The 20,312-nt window shown below is 42.5% G+C and overlaps 1 protein-coding gene across 1 annotated transcript in view; it reads right to left on the reverse strand.

Annotated features, from left to right (window-relative positions):
• Window positions 1-20,312, reverse strand: part of tex264b (testis expressed 264, ER-phagy receptor b) — a 291,664-nt gene that overhangs the window by 37,799 nt on the left and 233,553 nt on the right. The window contains exon 3 of the mRNA XM_072582751.1: window positions 13,864-14,026. Within this exon, the coding sequence (XP_072438852.1) occupies window positions 13,864-14,026 (163 nt within the window). The remainder of the gene's footprint in view (window positions 1-13,863; window positions 14,027-20,312) is intronic.

Below are 20,312 nucleotides of genomic sequence, written 5' to 3' on the forward strand. Positions count from 1 at the left end.
ACTTAACACTTTTCCAGTTTGAACTCCATCTGCCACTTATCAGCCCAGCTCTGCATCCTGTCAATGTCCCGTTGCAATCTATAACAGCCCTCCAAACTATGCACAATTCCACCAATCTTCGTGTCATCGGCAATCTTATGAACAAACCCTTCCACTTCCTCATCCAAGTCGTTTATAAAAATCACAAAGAGCAGAGGTTCCAGAATAGATCCCTGCAAAACACCACTAGTCACCAAGCTCCAGGCTGAATACTGTTCATCTACCACCACAGTGTCTTCTATGGGCTAGCCAATTTTGAATCCAGACAGACAAATTGCCCTGTATCCCAATTTTCCTTACTTTCTGCATGAGCCTACCATGGGAACTTTAGCAAACGTCTTGTTAAAATCCACATACACTACATCCACTGCTCCACCTTCATCACTGTGTTTTGTCACATCCTCAAAGAATTCAATAAGGTCATGCTGCACCTGTTGGACTACAACCTAGTGTTAATTGATTTTTAACTTAGTTCTACCCAGTTCAACATCAGCACCTCCACATCCTGTGTTTTATGATCCTGCTCCACAGCTACCTGATGATGGAGCAGTGCTCTGAAAGCTAGTACTTTCAAATAAACCTGTTGGATTATAACGTGGTGTTTGTGTGATTTTTAACTATCTCTAATTAAACTATGCTTTTCCAAGTAATCATAAATCCTGTCTCTCAAAATCCTCTCCTATAATTTTCCCTCCACCAACATAAGACTGACTGTTGTGTAATTTCCAGGATTATCCCTATTCTCTTTCTTGAACAAGGGAAGAGCATTTGCCACCCTCCAATCATCTGGCACAACTCCAGTGGACAGCGAGGAGGCAAAGATCATCACCAAAGGCGCAGCAATCTCCTCCCTTGCTTCCCGTTTTAACCTTGGGTATATCCAATCTGGCCCAGGGGATTTTTATATCACGTTTTTCAAAATTCCCAGCATATCCTCCTTCTTAACATCAACTTGTTTGAGCATATCAGGCTGTTTCATGCTGTCCTCACAAATGACAAGGTCCCTCTCACTAGTGAATACTGAAACAAAATATTCATTATGGACCTTCCCTACCTCCTCTGACTCCAGGTACAAGTTCCCTTCACTATCCCTCATCGGCCCTACCCTTACTCTTGTTCCTCGCATAAGTGTAGAATGCCTTGGGGTTTTCCTTAATCCTACCCACCAAGGCTTTTTCATGCCTTCTTCTAACTCTCCTAAGTCTATTCTTCGGCTCCTTCCTGGCTACCTTGTAACCCACCAGGGCCCTGTCTGATCCTTGTTTCCTCAACCTTAAGTAAACTATCCTTCCTCCTCTTTACTAGATGTTCCTTGCCTCAGTGAGACAAACCTATCCAGCATTCACAGCAAGTGCTCCCTAAATAACCTCCACATTTCTGCCATGCATAATATCTATTCCCAATTTATGCTCCACAGTTCCTATCTAATAGCATTGTAATTCCCCCAGCCCCAATTAAATACTTTCCCATACCGTCTGCTCCTATTTCTTTCCATGATTATCATAAAGGTCAGGGAGTTGTGATCACTATCACCAAAATGCTCTCCCACCGAGAGATCTGGCACCTTGCGTGGTTCATTGCCAAGTACCAAACCCAATATGACTTCCCCTCTAGGCAGCCTATCTACATAATGAGTCAGGAATCCTTCCTGGACACATCTGACAAAATCTGTTCCATCCAAACTATTTGCACTAAGGAGATTCCACTCAATATTAGGGAAGTTAAAGTCATCAGTGCCAACAACCCTGTTATTTCTGCACCTTTCCAAAATCTGTCTCTCAATCTGCTCCTCAGTGTCTCTGTTGCGACTGGGGAGTCTATAAAAACTCCCAATAAAGTGACTGCTCCTTTCCTGTTTCTGACTACCACCCATACTGACTCAGTAGACAAACCCTTCTCGATGACCTCCCTTTCTGCAGCTGTGATTCTATCCCTGATTAGCAATGCCATTCCCCCACTTCTTCTACCTTCCCCTCCCTATTCCTTTTGAAATATCTAAACCCTGGAACATCCAACAACGATTCCTGCTCCTCTGATATCTAAGTCTCCATAATGGCCAAAACATTGCAGCTTTAATACTGATCCATGCTCTCCTTGCATTAAAATAGACACACTTCAATCCATCACACTGGCTACAACTTTGTCCTCGGAACTATCTATCCTTCCTCACAGACTCTGCATGCTGTATCCGCCTGTTCACCAGCTACCTCATCTGCTAATCCGTAGCTCCATTCCCATCTCCTTGTCAGACTAGTTTAAACACTCCTGAAGAGCTCTCGCATACCTCCCGCCCAGGATATTGGTACCCCTCCAGTTCAGGTGCAACTTGTCCTCCTTGTACAGGTCCCATCTTCCCCAGAAGGTATTCCAATGATCCAGATATCTGAAGCCCTCCTTCCTACACCAGATGTGGAGCCACGTGTTCAATGAGCTGCGGTACAAATATATGAATTGAAAGCAGATGTAGACCATGTGGCCCCTTGAATACGTTCTGCCACTCAGTAAGATCATGGCTGATGTGTTTAATTTGAGTTCCGAATTCTACATTCCTATTTACCATGGTGACATTTGATTCTCCCACCTGACAAGATTCTATCCACATCTACCAGAAGAAAAGTCAATGACCTTGCCTATACCACCATTTGAGACAAGGAGTTCCAAAGTGGCACACTCCTGTGAGCGAAGATGGTTCTCCTTACCTCTGCCCTGAAAGGGAAACCCCTAGTTGTAACACAGTGCCCCTACTGCTGGATTGATGCACAAGAGAAAACATCCTTTCCAAGTCCACATGTCAAGAGAATTCAGAATCTTATAAACTCTATTCACTAGTCAGTGAAAACAAGCCCAGCCTTTCTACCTTATCCTCATAAGACAATGCAATCTGGTGCAGTTAAAATGGAATCACAGTTTGACTGGCAACCTGCAACAATGGGGCAGATCTTCAATGATTCAGGAAGTGTGGAAAAATGGAGTGGTAGGGCCCGATACCAGGATTACTTACCCAGCAATTTTTATAGCACTCCCATTCTTTCCAGCTCCAGTGTGTAGCAGATAGTCTAAATCGACCTGCAATTTCTGTGGAGTTAAAAAGCAGGAGAGTCGACGTTTCGAGCATAAGTCCTTCATCAGGAGATCTTATGCTCGAGCTTATGCTCAAACAATCAACTCTCCTGCCTCCTCGGATGCTGCCTGACCGGCTGTGCTTTTCCAGCACCACACATTTTGACTCTGACCTTCAGCATCTGTGGTCTTCACTTTCTCCCTGCAATTTTTTGGAGTTAGAACATAGAAAAATACAGCGCAGTACAGGCCCTTTGGCCCTCGATGTTGCGCCGATCCAAGCCCACCTAACCTACACTAGCCTACTATCCTCCATATGCCTATCCAATGCCCATAAAGAGGGAGAGTCCACCACTGCCACTGGCAGGGCATTCCATGAACTCACGACTCACTGAGTAAGGAATCTACCCCTAACATCTGCCCTATACCTACCACCCCTTAATTTAAAGCTATGCCCCCTCGTAATAGCTGACTCCATACGTGGAAAAAGGTTCTCATGGTCAACCCTATCTAAACCCCTAATCATCTTGTACACCTCTATCAAGTCGCCCCTAAAGCTTCTTTTCTCCAATGAAAACAGCCCCAAGTGCCTCAGCCTTTCCTCACTGGGTGCTCACTGTCAGTGGACATGAACCACAGCCTCAAATGAGAAACAGCGCATGGGGGAGAATTATCAACAAAAGCAAGCTGAACAGATAAGACTGGAAATCGTAAATCTAACAGAGCTTTCACTGCACAGCTTGAAAAAATATCAATTCCTGAAAGTCCATTTAAAGTTATTTTTAATCTCAATACTTTACTCTTATCAAAACAAAATTCTATTCGCAACCTAATTCAGAGATAGATAATTCATTAATAAGCTGTTTAATTTGTCAATTATACGGTGAACTGAAACGGCCACATCTAGTAAATACATTTTTAAAAAATGCTTTGGAATATCCTGAGGTTGTAAAAGGTCATTTCTTTGTTAGTCAGTTTCTCCTCAGAGTTCTCTTGAGAGAGAGGCTGGTCACTCATTTCAAACACAAACTTGCTGTGTGATTAGTTTTCAGACATCTGTTTGATTGCTGATATTTTGATCTTCTGAATGCAGCAGAGTTGTACAAATTCAGTGTTAGTTCTTACTTTTAAAAACAATTAATTTCACCTTGAGCCTTTGCAGATAGTCAGAACAAACTCTTTTCAAATTGCTAATTTGAAAACAAGCTCACTATAAGGAGCTGAAGTCTGCCAGAGATGACACTACCTTGGACAAAAAAAGCCAATACATCTCATCAATAGTAGTACTGCCCTCAGTAAGTAGCAGTTCAAACTGAAGGACAAGCAGGGCAGGGAGGGATTGTGATTCCTCTTTCTGGATATCTATCGTGATTGGATTATGGCATCAAGCACCATCCTAATTTGGGAATGGAGGGTTTTTTTTTGGTGTGGGCTAATAATAGTAAGTCATTCAAATGGTAAAAGGAATACATGACAGACATGGATTTAATGAACGGAATCTTGATGGAGAAAACAACAGAAGTTGGAATATTTCAGCCAATGAAGTACAGGTACTGAGGTAGATCTGAAGGCCAGGTAGCTTTGTAGGTGCAAATTACTGCAGATGCTGGAATATGTACTGAAAAAAGGTGCTGGAAATCACAGGTTGGGCAGCGTCCGTGAAGAGAAAGCAAGCTAATATTTTGAGTCTACATGACTCTTAATCGAAGTTGGATGAAACTAGATCAGCTCTGATGAAAAGTCATCGAGATTTGAATATTAACTTGCTCTCTCTTCATTGATGCTGTCTGAATGGCTGTGATGTCCAGTATTGTTTGTATTCTTTAGCTGCTTCTAGAAGTGGCTGAAAAATGTTTCTCTTCCCTGCAGACTCCTGGCTTGCACTGTGTTACCTGATTTTAATCAATATGCTAACCAGGCACTACAGTTGCCTTCATTACTTTGATTGAAGGGCAGGACTCACAATACATGGGCGCAGCAGACTAATCCATCCCTGAAATCTTCAAACTGCCCAAAGTCCACTCGGGGTGGCCAATCAGAGAAATGTCATCCTGTAAATAGAATGGAAGGAAATATTGAGCAGCCTCTCCTCCAATCACAGGCTGGCTCACTCCCATGTTTGTTGCTGATGGGTTCACTGCAAACCCACCAATGGAAGAAGACTAGCGTGTGATTAGAGGAACAAAGTGGCAGCAGACAGCAAGTTTGGAGGAAGGGGGCTGGAGTGGAAGTGAGGCCATTTGCCAGAGTAGCAAGGCCCAGAGGGAGGCAAAGGAATTAGACTTGGAGACAAGGCTGGTGAACAGAGGCTCAACAAGAGAAGAAAAGAATTGCATGGTGGAAGAGGAGGGCCGGAAAGGAGGAGGAGGATTAGAAGGGGGCAAAAGGGATGGTAAAGAGGCAAGAAGAAATTGTACAGGGGAGAGACGTTCCAGAAAGGGGAAAGAGAAGTTAGAAAATGAGCTTAGAGGTCTCTGAGAAGGAGTAGTTGATCTGCAAAAGGGAATGGGGCTATTTAGGGGCAGTGGGGACCTTTTTTTGGGGGGGGGGGGGGGGGGAGGGGAGCGGGAGTGGGATGGGGTGAGGTGAGGTAGTTTGGGGTAGGGAGGGAGAGGGTCTATGAGGGGAGAAAACATTTTAAAACTTTAAAACTTTTCAATGAAGTAGTGCTCACCTAATTAGGAACAGGAAAACTGAGATAATGAATTCCTTGCAAACTAATGTAGATCTCTAGAGTGATAGAGCTGTCCAGCATGGAAACAGACTCTTCAGTCTAACTTGTCCATGATGACCAGCTATTCTAAATTAATCTAATCCCATTTGCCAGCATTTGGCCCATATACCTCCAAACCCTGCCCATTCATTTACCCTTCCAGATGCCTTTTAAGTGTTGTAACTTACCAGCCTCCACCAATTTCTCTGGTAGCTTGTTCCATACATGAAAAGGTTGTCCCTTAGGTCCCTTTTAAATCTTTCCCCTCTCACTTTAAATATCCGCCCTCGAGTTCTGGTTTTCACCACCCATGGGAAAAGACGTTGGCTGTTCACCCATTCATCCCCTTATGGCCTTGTAAATCTCTATAAGGTCACTGATAGTCCAAGGAAAATATCCCCAGCCTATTCAGCCTCTCTCTCGAGAAGACAAACTGTCCAACCTTGGCAACAGGCTTGTAAACGTCATCCTGAAATATTTCAAGTTTCACAACATCCCTCCTATAACAGGGAGACCAGAACTGAATGCAGTGTTCCAAAAGTGGCCTTTACCAATGCCTTGTACAGCTACAACACAACATCCTTACTCCTATACTCAATGCACTGTCCAATAAAGGCATGATGTGGAGGTGCCAGTGGACATGGTCAGAAGTCACATGACACTAGGTTGTAATCCAACAGGTTTATCTGAAGTCTCATCCTTTTGAAGTGCTGACCCTTCATCAGGTGAAGCCATTGGTATGCTTTCCATTATTGGACAGAGTATTGAGTACAGGAGTTGGGAGGTCATGTTGCAGCTGTACAGGACATTGGTTAGGCCACTTTTGGAATATCGTGTGCAGTTGGAAGGATGTTGTGAAACTTAAAAGGATTTAGAAAGGATTTACAAGGATGTTGCTAGGGATGGTGGATTTAAGCTATAGGGAGAGGTTGAATAGGCTGGGGCTGTTACCCCTGGAGCATCAGAGGCTGAGGGATGACCTTATAGAGGTTTATAAAATCTTGAGGGGCATGGATAGGGTAAACAGAAAAATTCTTTTCCCTGGGGTGGGGGAGTCCAGAACTAAAGGGCATAGAGTCAGTTTAGGGTGAGAGGGGAAAGATACAAAAGGGACCTAAGGGGCAACTTCTTCATGCAGAGGGTAGTGTGTGTATGGAATGAGCAGCCAGAGGAAGAGGTGGAGGCTAGTACGGTTGCAACATTTAAAAGGCATCTGGATGGGTATATGAATAGGAAGGGTTTGGAGGGATATGAGCCAAGTGCTGGCAGGTGGGACTAGATTGGGTTGGGATATCTGGTCGGCATGGACGGGTTGGACCGAAGGGTCTGTTTCCATGCTGTACATGTCTACGACTCGATATACTTCATGTTGCAATGTGCAAAGGCAAGCATATCTTTACTATCCTGTCAACTTGGATTACGCTTTCAAAGATTTTTTTAACCAGAACTCCAAGGTCTCTTTGTTCAGCAACACACCCCAGAATCTTACCATTAAGGTGGCTAAGTCCTGCTCTGATTTGTCTTTCCAAACTGCAGCAGATCACATTTATCGAAATTCAACTCCATCTGCCACTCAGTGGCCCATTAGCCCATCTGATCAAGATCCTGGTGAATTCTGAGGTAACCTTCTTCATTATCCACTACACCTCCAATTTTGGTGTCATCTGCAAAATTACTAACTCTTCCTTCTATGTTCACATCCAAATCATTTATATAAATGATGAAAAGCAGTGGACCCAGCACCAATCCTGGTGGCCAACCGCTGGTCACAGGCCTCCAGTCTGAAAAACAACTCTCCATCACCACATTATACCTCGTACCACATTAAAGTGAGGGGAGTTCAGGACCTATTATTTGGTGGAAAATAGAGTGGATGGTATTGTCAATTGGACAATTTAGCACTGAAAAGTTTTATTTCATAAATCTCTGTATTTATGTGTTATTGCATCTCAAATCTTCTTAGATACTGTGAATTACATGAGGTGCAGCAGCTGTGTTAGAGATAAACATGTAACAGTTTCACTATAACCTCACCAGTTTGTGGAAAGTGTGTTTAGGGTGATGGATTTGTGTGCACAGAAGTATGAGTTAGTTACTAAAAAAGAAATTTATTACTAACTTATGTAATGTGCCAATTTAAATATTATTGTATCTAGGAAATAAATGCTCATAAAAGTGGCCTAATCAATGTCCTGTACATACGCAACATGACCTCCCAACTCCTGTACTCAGTGCTCTGACCAATAAAAGAAAGCATACCAAATGCCTTCTTCACTATCTGCCTTCTTCACTATCCAATCTATCTACGACTCCACTTTCAAGGAGCTACGAACCTGGACTCCAAGGTCTCTTTATTCACCAACACTCCCCAGGATCTTGAGGTCAAGTTGCAGCTGTACAGGACATTGGTTAGGCCACTGTTGGAATACTGCGTGCAATTCTGGTCTCCTTCCTATCAGAAAGATTCTGTGAAACTTGAAAGGATTCAGAAAAGATTTACAAGGATGTTGCCAGGGTTAGAGGTTTTGAGCAATAGGGAGAGGTTGAACAGGCTGGTGCTGTTTTCCCTGAAGTGCGGAGGCTGAGGGGTGACCTTATAGAGACTTATAACATCATGAGGGGCATGGATAGGGTAAATAGACAAGGTCATTTCCCTGGTATGGGGGAGTCCAGAACTAGAGGGCATAGGTTTAGGGTGAGAAGAGAAAGGTATAAAACAGACCTAAGGGGCAACTTTTTCAGGCAGAGGGTAGTGTGTGTATGGAATGAGCTGCCAGAGGAAGTGGTGGAGGCTGGTACAACTGCAACATTTAAAAGGCATATGGATGGGTATATGAATAGGAAGGGTTGAAGGGATATGGGCTGGGTGCTGGCAGGTAGGATTAGATGGGTTGGGATATCTGGTCGGCATGGAGAGGTTGAACCAAAGGGTCTGTTTCCGTGCTGTATATCTCTACAACTCTAAGTCCTGCTAAGATTTGCTTTCCCAAAATTCAGCACCTCACATTTATTAAATTAAACTTCATCTGCCACTCGTCAGCCCATTGGCCTATCTGATCAAGATCCTGTTGTAATCTGAGGTAGCCTTCTTCGATGTCCACTACACCTTTAATTTTGGTGTCGTCTGCAAAACTTACTAACTATACCTGTAATGCTCACATCCAAATCATTTATATAAATGACGAAAAGTAGTGGACCTACTCGTCACAGGCCTCCAGTCTGAAAAACAACCCACCACCACCCTCTGTCTTCTACCTTAGAACCAGTTCTGTATCGAAATGTCTAGTTCTCCCTGTATTCCATGAGACCTAACCTTGCTAATCAGTCTCCCACAGGAAATCTTGTTGAACGCCTTACTGAAGTTCATATAGATCACTTGTACTACTCTGCCCTCAACAATCCTCTTTGTTACTTCTTCAAAAAACTCAATCAAGTTTCTGATACATGATTTCCCACACACAAAGCCATGTTGACTATCCCTAATCAGCCCTTGTCTTTCTAAATACACGTACATCCTGTCGCTCAGGATTCCCTCCAACAACTTGCCCACCACCGATGTCAGGCTCACCGATCTATAGTTCCCTGGCTTGTCCTTATACTTACAGAAAATGCAGCAAGCTCAATAGAGGAGACAACTCCTCCAGTCCACTTTCAGAAAGGGAGAGGTTACTGCTAATTCAGGCTTCAAACATTAATCAAAATCAGTATCAGGTAATAACCAACATGAAGCACCAAATGCAGAGATATATTAATTTTGTATTACCCACTGCAGTTCAAATTTACTTTGGGACCTCAGTAGAAAGGGTTTCATATAAGGCACTAATTCTGTAAAGTGCAAATAAATCTCTGAAATATTGAAAAATAAGCCACTCATTAAAATTCAGGTGTTGTTATCTTTCATCAACGCAGACTGAACTGGATTTTATCACAACTGGATTAGCTTCAGTGCTGGAGATTTTCATACTGGATTAATTCTAGTACATGATTTGTTCTAACACTCAAATTGATTTGTTGTAGAATTGAATGTTCATTACCCTGCTTCACACATTGCACTACATGCAATCAGTGTCCCACCACCCCATGCACACACTCGCTGACCCACTTACTTCAATTCCCCTTAGAATCCCATTCCTCCCCTCTTTTGACAGTCCCATCTTCTCACTCTGACAGTCCCATCCCCTCCACTCAGCACCACTCTCTTTATTCTCTCCCACTGTCTCACTCCCTTTTCTTCCTCCTGCCCCTTCTCCAGGATCAGTTCAATAACAACAAAAGTGAAGGAAAAGTAGGGAAAGAGGGAGGGATTAAATTAAAATGGAATTGGAGGGGGAGATGCCAGAACTCAGCTCTTTCCTTATTATATTTTCTAATCAATCTGTTTGAAAATGTTGTTAGACAGCTCTGGAGCAGGTGCGACTTGAACCCAGGCCTCCTAGCTCTGAGGGTAAGGACACTTCCACTGTGTCACGAGAGCCCCTTGAAAACTCAGCTCTTTTTTTTGATACCCGTCACCAAATTACCATTTGACAAATTGAAGAATTAACAAGCACTACACACCAGGAACAGTGCAATAACATAAGTAGGGAAGGGCAGGTGGACAGAATGGGAACTAAATTATAGGAGAGATGGATGGGGTAATAATGACGCTAAGCCCCACAGTGTCTACCATGTTAATGGTGTTAGTAGCCACTGTAAGAACTCAGCTCACAGATATTTTTATTAACTTCACAGATATTATGACATACCTCTGCAGTGGGTGGGGTTTGTACCTAGGTGTTCCTGGCACAGAGGCAGGGACACTACCACTTCACCACAAGGGTCCCTCACCACAAAGTCCAATGAGTGTCACTGTTTGAGCTTTAAAGGAACTTGTAAATCTAACTCTAGCATACCCCACTCTACTCCCACTGACCATGGTAAATATCTTCAAGAGGGTGTTCAACCCAAGGTTGTACCAGCTTTCATTTCCAAATGTACTGATACTCCTGAAGTGAGGTACAGTCCCGCAAATGAATGGGCATTTATATGAGATAATACTGAACAGACTGAGTATAGATTTGGTAATGTACACAGTGACCTATGTTGCGTTTGGTCAGAAGTGCACAATTTTTCTTCATGTTTTTATTTGAATCATTTATGTCCCTATGATCGCCTCACCAGCTGACTGCACCACGAACATGTTTAAAACACATCCAGACTTCTTTTGCTGTGGGTCTTCCAGACTGGCCTTGGTGGAAGACTCCTGTTCATATCCAGCTGCACTGATGAGCACAGTTCAGAACTGGCCACAGTACCAGCAATGAACGTGGCTCTGGATGGCACGACTGGCACTGGAGTACCAGCAGCTCCTGAAGCCATCCCTTTGGCGGAGAAGGAAAATCCTCAAGAAAGATCGTCCTCATTATATCATGGCATGGAACTTGGTGAAATTTAACTTGGGTATACAAGCAGCATGGTACACATCATCACATGAGTTGTGCACCCTGCCCAATGATCCGATCCAACAAAATTGGAGGATACAACATGGGCAGCCGATGCTCTGAAAGAAGACTGGAAAAGTTCAGGACTCCTGAAAATACGCCATGACAGTGAAGGTGAGCAATTGAGAAATTCTCTCTGAAAATTGTATTCCAGAGTGAGAATTGTAAACGTCCTCAGCCTTTCTCCTAGATCAAACTATTCTAAAATAGAAGAGAATAGAATAGAAGAAATAGAATTAGCATCAGTGAACAAGTTTATATCAAACTACCTTATGGATTCAATTTGGTATTTTAGCCCAGTAAAGATCAGAAAAAAAGGAGTGTCAAAATATTCCAATGTTATTGCTTTCATTTTCATTTATTGCCTGAATACGACAAAAGTGGGAGCATTCTCTACCCCTCATTCAGTGCCAATGATTAATTATACAGCAATCAAGCTGTCTGCTTAGGAGCTGTTTAATAAATCCAGCCCAAAACAAAAAGGCTCAACCCCTAGTTAACTCTGTCATGCTGCTTTCAGTGCTATTTGATCATTTCCTTTTCAGCTTCAGCCTTGCTTCAGTGGTAGTACTCTCTTACCTGTGAAACAGAAGATTGGTTCATGCTCCACTCCAGAGAGATGACTCATGATTCAGCACTGAAGTTGTGCTGCACTACCGGAGGTGTCACCTTTCAGATAAAACATTAAATCCTCTGCTCTCTCAGGTGGCCTTGGAGAGTGGTGAGAATTTGAACTTACTACCACAAAAAGGATGATGTGAAACCTGAAAGGGTTCAGAACAGACTTACAAGGATGTTGCCAGAGTTGGAGGGTTTGAGCTGTAGGGAGAGGCTGATTAGGCTGGGGCTGTTTCCCTGGAATGTCAGAGGCTGAGGGGTGACCTTATAGAAGTTTATAAAATCATGGGGGGGGGTGGGCATGGATAGAGTAAATAGACAAGGTCTTTTCCCTGGGGTGGGGAAGTCCAAAACAAGGGGGCAGAGGTTTAGGGTGAGGGGGGAAAGATTTAAAAGGGACCTGAGGGGCAAAGGGTAGTGTGAAATGAGCTTCCAGAGGAAATGGTGGAGGCTGGTACAATTACAATATTTAAAAGGCATCTGGATGGGTATATGAGTAGGAAGGGTTGAGAGGGATATGGGCCAAGTGCTGGTAAATGGGACAAGATTGATTAAGGATATCTGGTTGGCATGGATGAGTTGGACCAAAGGGTCTCTATGACTCTAATAGCTTAGCTGAACGGCAGTGATGTAACGAAAAGGAAGCTAATTACATACGTGAGAGAGAAAGGAATAGAAGGATACAGCCATTGGGTGAAATTACCTATGTTGAGTGCAGATTCATGTGGAGCATTCACATTTGCTTGTTGCAAACTGCTAATGAATACTACAAGAGCTCTTCCGAGCTGTCAAGGCAAGCCAATGGTCTGTTTGATCAGATCTCATGGGAACACAGCTTTCAATGTATGAACCCGTGAGCTATGTACTGGAGCCATCAGCAATTCAGAGCATTGCCTTTGCCACGTAGTCCGGCACCTTTGGTTAGTCGTATGACAGACTCAGAAAGACGACGTCATGGCAACTGCCAATTTATGAGCCATTGACCAGGCTGATTCTGTGCCTATGGTCACTTACAGAAAAAAGAATAACACAGCGCAGGAACAGGCCCTTTGATCCTCCAAGCCTGCATTGTTATATCTACCCCCTACTTCTGTCACAACTGCAACCTGAAAGTAGGGCATGGATCTCATTGCTAGTGGCTGTGAAGGTGATCTTGCTCATGAACTTTTCTCGATCGAGCTCCTTCCAGGCTGAAACTGGAGATATTATAATTTCTCACAGATTTCCAACTACAGCTGTGTACTTTAAGGAAAGTTATCGAGCCTTTCTATTCGGGAGAACTGAATGCATTCCTTTCTTGTAGGTTGAGCATACAGATTTGCTCAGATTGCATGTTGCTTCTTAATACAGGATGATGCAGATTATAGAAATCTGATGAAATAAACACCCCTAGCAGTCCGCTGGCTGAAATGCACAAACAGGTTTGTATCTTTGCCAAAGTGAGGTCTCTAGCACAGTGAGTCCTGAATACTTTGGATCTCATAATCCATATGCAAACCAACCATCTGTGGAAGTATTAAAAACAGGCTCCTGGGGAAATGAAAAGTCACTTTTGTTAGGAAGGAGGTTTTGAAGTAATCCATGTTGGCTTTGGCTTTCTTTGGACTGTGAAGGACCAAGAAAGAACTTGTAGACACTTTGATTAGATAGTAGATGGCTACTCTCACCAGTTTCACTCTGTTTCATGTGCTTATTTATAGTGTAGACTGTTCACTGCTCAAACACCCTCATCAAGGCAGTCTCTAATCGTGTGTTCACGAAATCTGTGAGTGTACTGCCAATGCCATTTCCCAAACAACAGATGCAAATAATTCTATGCAATGTCTATTATTTACCTGTAATACTTGTCTGCACTTTAGAATACTGCCTATCATTTGACACATGTACATGCATCAGAATACATCCATCATTTAATGGTGATGCTTGTATGTGCTCTAGGGCACTCTCACTTACCAGTGTCTGTAAGTGCATCGTCCCCCTCTTCCTCTTTCTGTTTCTTGTCAGCTTCCTTTAGTTCAGGCACATAGAAGTCCCCCTGACGTGCCAGAGGACACATGTAATAGATCATGTCCCCACGATAGATCTCCAGACATGGATGGGCACACAGCTTCCGCTCCTAAAGAAAAGAAGATGCGTTGATAAAAATGGAATTATACTAAGTCAACTTTAGGTGAGACATCTGTATGAGTAGCTGCACACAAGTTGCCTGATGGAGATGAAAAATCAGCAAAGGATCAACTAAAATACTTGGAATCATTGTGCTTTCGATAGCACAATGAAATGATGATGATGATGCATCTGCTAAAGAAACTCTCTGACTGAAAGAAACCAACTCTGATGAAATCTTATTAATTTGAAACTGGGTTCAATTATCTCCTCCTTGCGATGGCAAAGAAGAAAGTGAAAACAGTAGCCACTTACTGGGCTTCAACCTGCCACTGGCATGATTTTCTTCCTCCCTGCCAGGGGAGTTAAGCGAAATTAAAATGCTATGAATACTGGAAATCTGAAATAAAAACAGAAAGTGCTGGAGAAACTCAGTAGGTCTGGCAGCAACTGTGGTGGGGGGAAAACAGACCTCATGTTTCGAGTCCAATATGAGCCTTCTTTGGAATGGAGTCAATGTCAGTCAAATGGCAGCTTTCCCAACTGGTGGTGATTGGAGGATTGTTCTGGCAAGCTGTCCCGCTGGTAGGGATAGTGAAAATGCCTGCTTGCATTTAGTGCATGGAGAACTGAATCTTAGCCATTAACACAGTTTCTCTCTCAACAGAAACTGCCAAGTCTGCTTATTATTCCATGCAGTTTCTGTTTCTATTCTCTGAAAGACACCATTACAACAGGACTGACTCTGAAAGTTTCAATCCCACATGAACACTCATTCTAACCTTTCGCTCCACTGCCTAACAAGGCAGTGAAGAATATTTGAAAGGACTGCTGTAAGTCACAGGGGCTCCTGCGGGTGGGAAAACAAGTAAGCAGATGCATAAATTTGGGCAACGTGCCATCATGCCACTCAAATGCCTAGCCACCTTTCATGTACAGTCGGGTAGGATTCAGGTGGGCTCCTCCCTTGGATCTAGTTGAGGCCAAGTGGGCAATTAATGCATAACGGAGGACCTCTTTCCATTACCACTCTAGACACTAGAGGCCTACACAGGTTTAACCCTGAGGGCTGTTGCTCAGTGAAAGGGCAGTATACCACAGTTTTGCCTCCTCCATCAACTCTCCCCCATCAACTCTCCCCCACTGACTGCCTTGTCCAGTAGGCCCACCTCCACCCTCCTTGATGGGTCCTGACAACACTACCCCATTGAGAACATAGATTTTGAGCATTCATGTTCCCTCTTCCTTCCATCTTTCTGTAAAACTGGAAGTGATCATTTGCACTCCACAAGGAATGAGAACTAGGGCAGCAAAAGTACAGAAATACAACTTCCTGTAGGTTCTCTTCAAGATACACTTGAAATTACATCATGGGTTCCTCAGTGTTCCTGGATCAAAATCCTGGAACTCTTCCTAAGCAGCACTGTGGCTGTCCCTACACTGCTCGGACTGCAGTGGTTTGAGAAGGCAGCTCACCATCATCTTCTCAAGAACAATTAAGGATGAGTAATAAATGCTGATCTTCAGTGGACTGTCCACACACCACAAAAAATGTGTTTTACAATAAAGTCCTTTCTTCTTTCTTGTCACCATGTAAGCGTCTGTCTCTGTGTATGCTTGTACCATATCAATAGACAGTTAGACCCCAGAATCTCATGTATTAAAATCAAAATTGTATTGAACCTGCCCCCCCCCCCACCACGGTAACTGCTACTATTCTGGGCATGTCCTAAAGAACAGCACAGTCAACAGTGCCACCATCTGTTGGAAAGTTCATTGATGATTCTGGCCTAGTAGAGCACTTAGAATAATCTCAGAATCTTTTTGAACTACGTAGCCCACCAGGAGGCATGGGAAATGCACCCACTTCTTTCACTTTCACTTCTACTTCCTCGTTAAAATTCATCAAATGAAATCCAATGCTAATTACTGCAGATAAATGTTTGCTAATTCAATTTGCATATGAGTTTCCATTAGTGATAACGTATAATCAAATGAGAAGACAAAATGCTCCTTGTTTCATCTGCATATTAGACTTTTGAATCATTTTCTCTTGCATAATAAATCAAGAGTGAAATCCTATCCAGTCTAAGTCAAATGAGGCCACTCGCAAAACTGAGCAATTTTAAACAAGTCTTACTTCAATCCCAGGTGAATTAATGAAGTTCATTATTAGAAGTAAATTTGAAGGCAATTACCACAACAACATAGCAAACCACAGCCATTGTGGATTCAAAATCAGAGCTGGAGAAAGATGCAAAACAAAAAGGGCGGTCAGTTCTTCTCCCTCTCTCAGGTACTTGCCTTCGACAGGGCATGGGCAACCATAGACTTTCACTGGACTGGTCTATACTTGTGGGAAACATACTGCAGAGGTTGACTTCTGTAGTACATCTGATCGGAAAACTGTTCTGCTCTTATCACCGACCATCAGGAGTATTGGAATGATTTCCATAGAATCCCCAAGCTGAAAATGTGTTGCTGGGAAAAACGCAGCAGGTCAGGCAGCATCCAAGGAACAGGAGAATCGACGTTTCGGGCATCAGCCCTTCTTCAGGAATCAAGCATGGCACATCTTTGGACTGTGGGAGGAAACCGGAGCACCCAGAGGAAACCCACGCAGACACAAGGAGAATGTGCAAACTCCACACAGTCACTCCAGGCTGTGAGGCAGCAATGCTAACCACTGACCACCGTGCTGCCCTTTACAGGCTGACCTGTAAAGAATACAAGAATACCCATTGCAGCACAAGACCTGCTCATCAATTCAAATTCAGCCATCTCTCAATTGCCCAGAGCCAATGCAACATTCAACATCTCTGCACAACCAGCTGAAGATAATCTTCACCTTTCTTAATTCTCTCAATTAAAAGTCATAATAAGTATAGGATAATACAGGGACACTCCTGCCAAATCATAATAGGTGCCTCTCACTCTAGTCACTTGGACCTCTCCGATCACGCATCACTACTGACTGTGTCTCCAGCTATCTAGGCCTCACTTAAACTTCTTAAAGTTCTGTTTCTCCCCCTTTATCTCTGTCTGCCTTAAAACTAATCTTTCTGATCAAGCTTTTGATCACCACTCTAAACCACTCTTTCCTCATACATCTGTTAAACATCTTTAGCCCATCTTTTTAGATTAGATTAGATTACCTACAGTGTGCAAACAGGCCCTTCGACCCAACCAGTCCACACCTACCCTCTGAAGAGTAACCCACCCAGACCCATTTCCCTCTGACCAATGCATCTAACACTACGGGCAATTTAGCATGGCCAATTCATCTGACCTGCACATCCTTGGCCTGTGGGAGGAAAACGGAGCACCTAGAGGAAACCCACACAGACACAGGGAGAACGTGCAAACTCCACACAGACAGTCACCCGAGGCTGGAATCGAACCTGGTGCTGTGAGGCAGCAATGCTAACCACTGAGCCACCATGCCACCCAAGGATCCAGATTATATGTTGTCGCAATATAATTTGTTTCACACTAGTATCACTGACATTTTGAGAAACTAAGCATAAAATTTCCTCGTGTTCATGATGTTGCAACATTTTTGGTTCAGTTCAACTTTATATAGAAAACTTACAATTTGTAATTTGTGATTGTGACACCATCATAGTGTCTACTCCACAACTGATGCTTCAGTCACATGATGTTCTCTCATTTTGTTCATAGCAGGGGGTGTGTACACATTGTGTTTTACATAGTAATGCATGAATATTTTGGCAGCTAGGTATGAAACACAATATTTCTTTAAGTTACAGTCCCTATCCTTACCCTCTTCATTGTTTCTTATGCAGGGAAATTGCCCCGATATGAGTTGTATAGGTGACTTTAATACTTTTACAGTCCCTATCCTACCAGATTTACATTAAAAGTTCCTATGGAGAAGAACTCTTCAGTGTGATTTAGATGTAAGTTGCACTTTTCTGGTACTCAACGTCAACATGTATCAAGGCCCTCGTATATGCAAATCATCAGTGATCACGTAGCTCATAGTAATATTACACAAACCTACTGTCGGTATTGAGCATCATACGTGGATTTTAGTGATATCTTATTGTCACATTTCACTCAATGATTCTGCAATTTATTCAGTCACTTGTCATTCCATCTCTATAACTATCTTGGTCTCAGGGAACTGTAACTTACATTACAGGACCATATTTGTTATTGGCTGAGGTATAATGATCACACTTATTTAATATCCAACCTAACCAAAGGCAACATGCAATGCATTACTCACTCACAATAAAGAAAATCCCTTAATACAATACACTCTCACTGCTGCACAATACTCATTCTGGAACCTCACTGTTAGCTCTCCTATGGAATATGCTGTACCTGTAACACATCCCTCACTGTAGAGTTCTTTAGCAAAAAAGGCACAGAAAGCAAGATTCCTGAGTGTCATTTAGAACATTGCAGGCTGAAGTCAGAAATCAGATACCTTCAGCACCAGAAGTATTTAATCCATTGAATTTCAGAATGCCTGTTGTTTATACTGTACACAATTAGACAAGTTTACAGTAACAGTTTTAATAAGATACTGTCTCTGTCTTCAACTATACTGCAAAAAATGACCATGCTAATCAGTTTGCTGCCTTGTGACACAGTAGGAATAATTGTTACAAGTAATTATATTTCAAATATTCTCTTTAATTTTTTTATTTCCAAAAGAACTTGCATCATGAAATTTTCTCATTATTTTACAAACATTTCAAAGCTGTCCACAAATGCTTTGAAGTGCAGAGAATACAGTCAAACAATTTGCAGCAATTGCAATGAGTGATAGAAAAGTAGAAAATAGGAGTAGGCCATTCAGCCTGCTCCACCGTTCAATTTGACCATGGCTGATCATCCAAACTCAGTACCTTATGCCTGCTTTTCCCCCCATACCCTTTGATCCCTTTAGCCCAGAGTGCGATATCCAATTCCTTCTTGAAATCATACAATGGTTCGGCCCTGACTGCTTTCTGCAGTCGCAAATTTCACAAGCTGATCACTCTGTAGGTGAAGGAATTTCTCCTAACCGCAGTCCTAACTGGACTGTAACTCCTGGCTCTGTATTCCGTGGTTATCAGGAACATCCTTCACATATTTTACCCTGTCCAGTCCCGTTAGAATTTTATAGATTTCTGAGATTCTCCCTCAGTCTTTTGAAGGTTAGTGAATATAATCTGAACCAATTCAACCTCTTCGCATATGTCAGATGCAGAAAAAGTATTTCATAAACACAATATCTCCAACTAAGATATGAAAGAATATCAAGTTATCAATTATTGTATCTATGTTATATAAATTGAATCTCTGAAAACATTTCAGCTGAGTGGCCTACTACTTTTGTTAAAATGCTTGCTGATTTTTCATTCCTTTTTCTTTTTATTCTTTTATAAATTTTGGTTTGGAATTGTGAGTGAGCAATGACTTGTTGACTTTGGGGCATCTTGTGGTAAAAGGAAAAGAACAGACTAGACAAGTTTTGTTTGTTTGTGAGGCCAGTACTGGAGACTAATCACAGGCTGATTCTTGATTAAGAAGGTTCCAACAGACACAGCAACTCCCGGAAGTGCACTGCATTTATACAGATAACAGAAGGTGGCTACCAACAAGGTCAGTACCTGAAAATTGATTCTGGCAAGTCTAGCAGAGACCCTATGTTCAAGCAGATGGCTGTTGTTGAAAGGCTCGAGAAGACATAATCAGCTATCTGGGCAGAACCAGAGTGAAAACAAGACAAACCACATAAATCCTACAAGATGGTCTACGAGAGTCTTGTTAGAATTGTACAGCATAGCACAAAGTTCATCAGTCCTGTGCCAGTTGTGTCAAAACAGTGATGCAATTGATTACACTTCCCTGTTCTTTCCTTAAAACACTGCAGTTTTTACCTTCAAATGTTTACCTAATCCACCTTTGAAAGTTGCTACTGAATTTGTGTCCATCATTCCTGCAGACAGATTGTAATGACTCGCATAGTTTAACAAGGTGCCTGTGGCCTTTTGTTTTTGCTAATTAACATAAATCCGTATCCATATCTGGTTACTGATCATTCACATCTTGAATCAGTTTCTTATCAAAACCATTCATAATTTTGAATGCATCTCTCAAGTCTTCCCTTATCATTCTCTAGTCTAGAACATAACAACAGTGCAGCACAGGACTAGGCTCTTCGGTCCACTATAATCTGTATTAATCTTGGTGCTATTCTAAACTAATCCCATCTGCCGGCACATGGTCTGTATCCCTTTATTCCCTACCTGTTGATGCATCTGTCTAAATGCCTCTTA

The sequence above is a fragment of the Chiloscyllium punctatum genome, chromosome 12 (assembly GCF_047496795.1).
Source record: "Chiloscyllium punctatum isolate Juve2018m chromosome 12, sChiPun1.3, whole genome shotgun sequence".
In the NCBI taxonomy this organism is placed as follows: domain Eukaryota; kingdom Metazoa; phylum Chordata; class Chondrichthyes; order Orectolobiformes; family Hemiscylliidae; genus Chiloscyllium; species Chiloscyllium punctatum.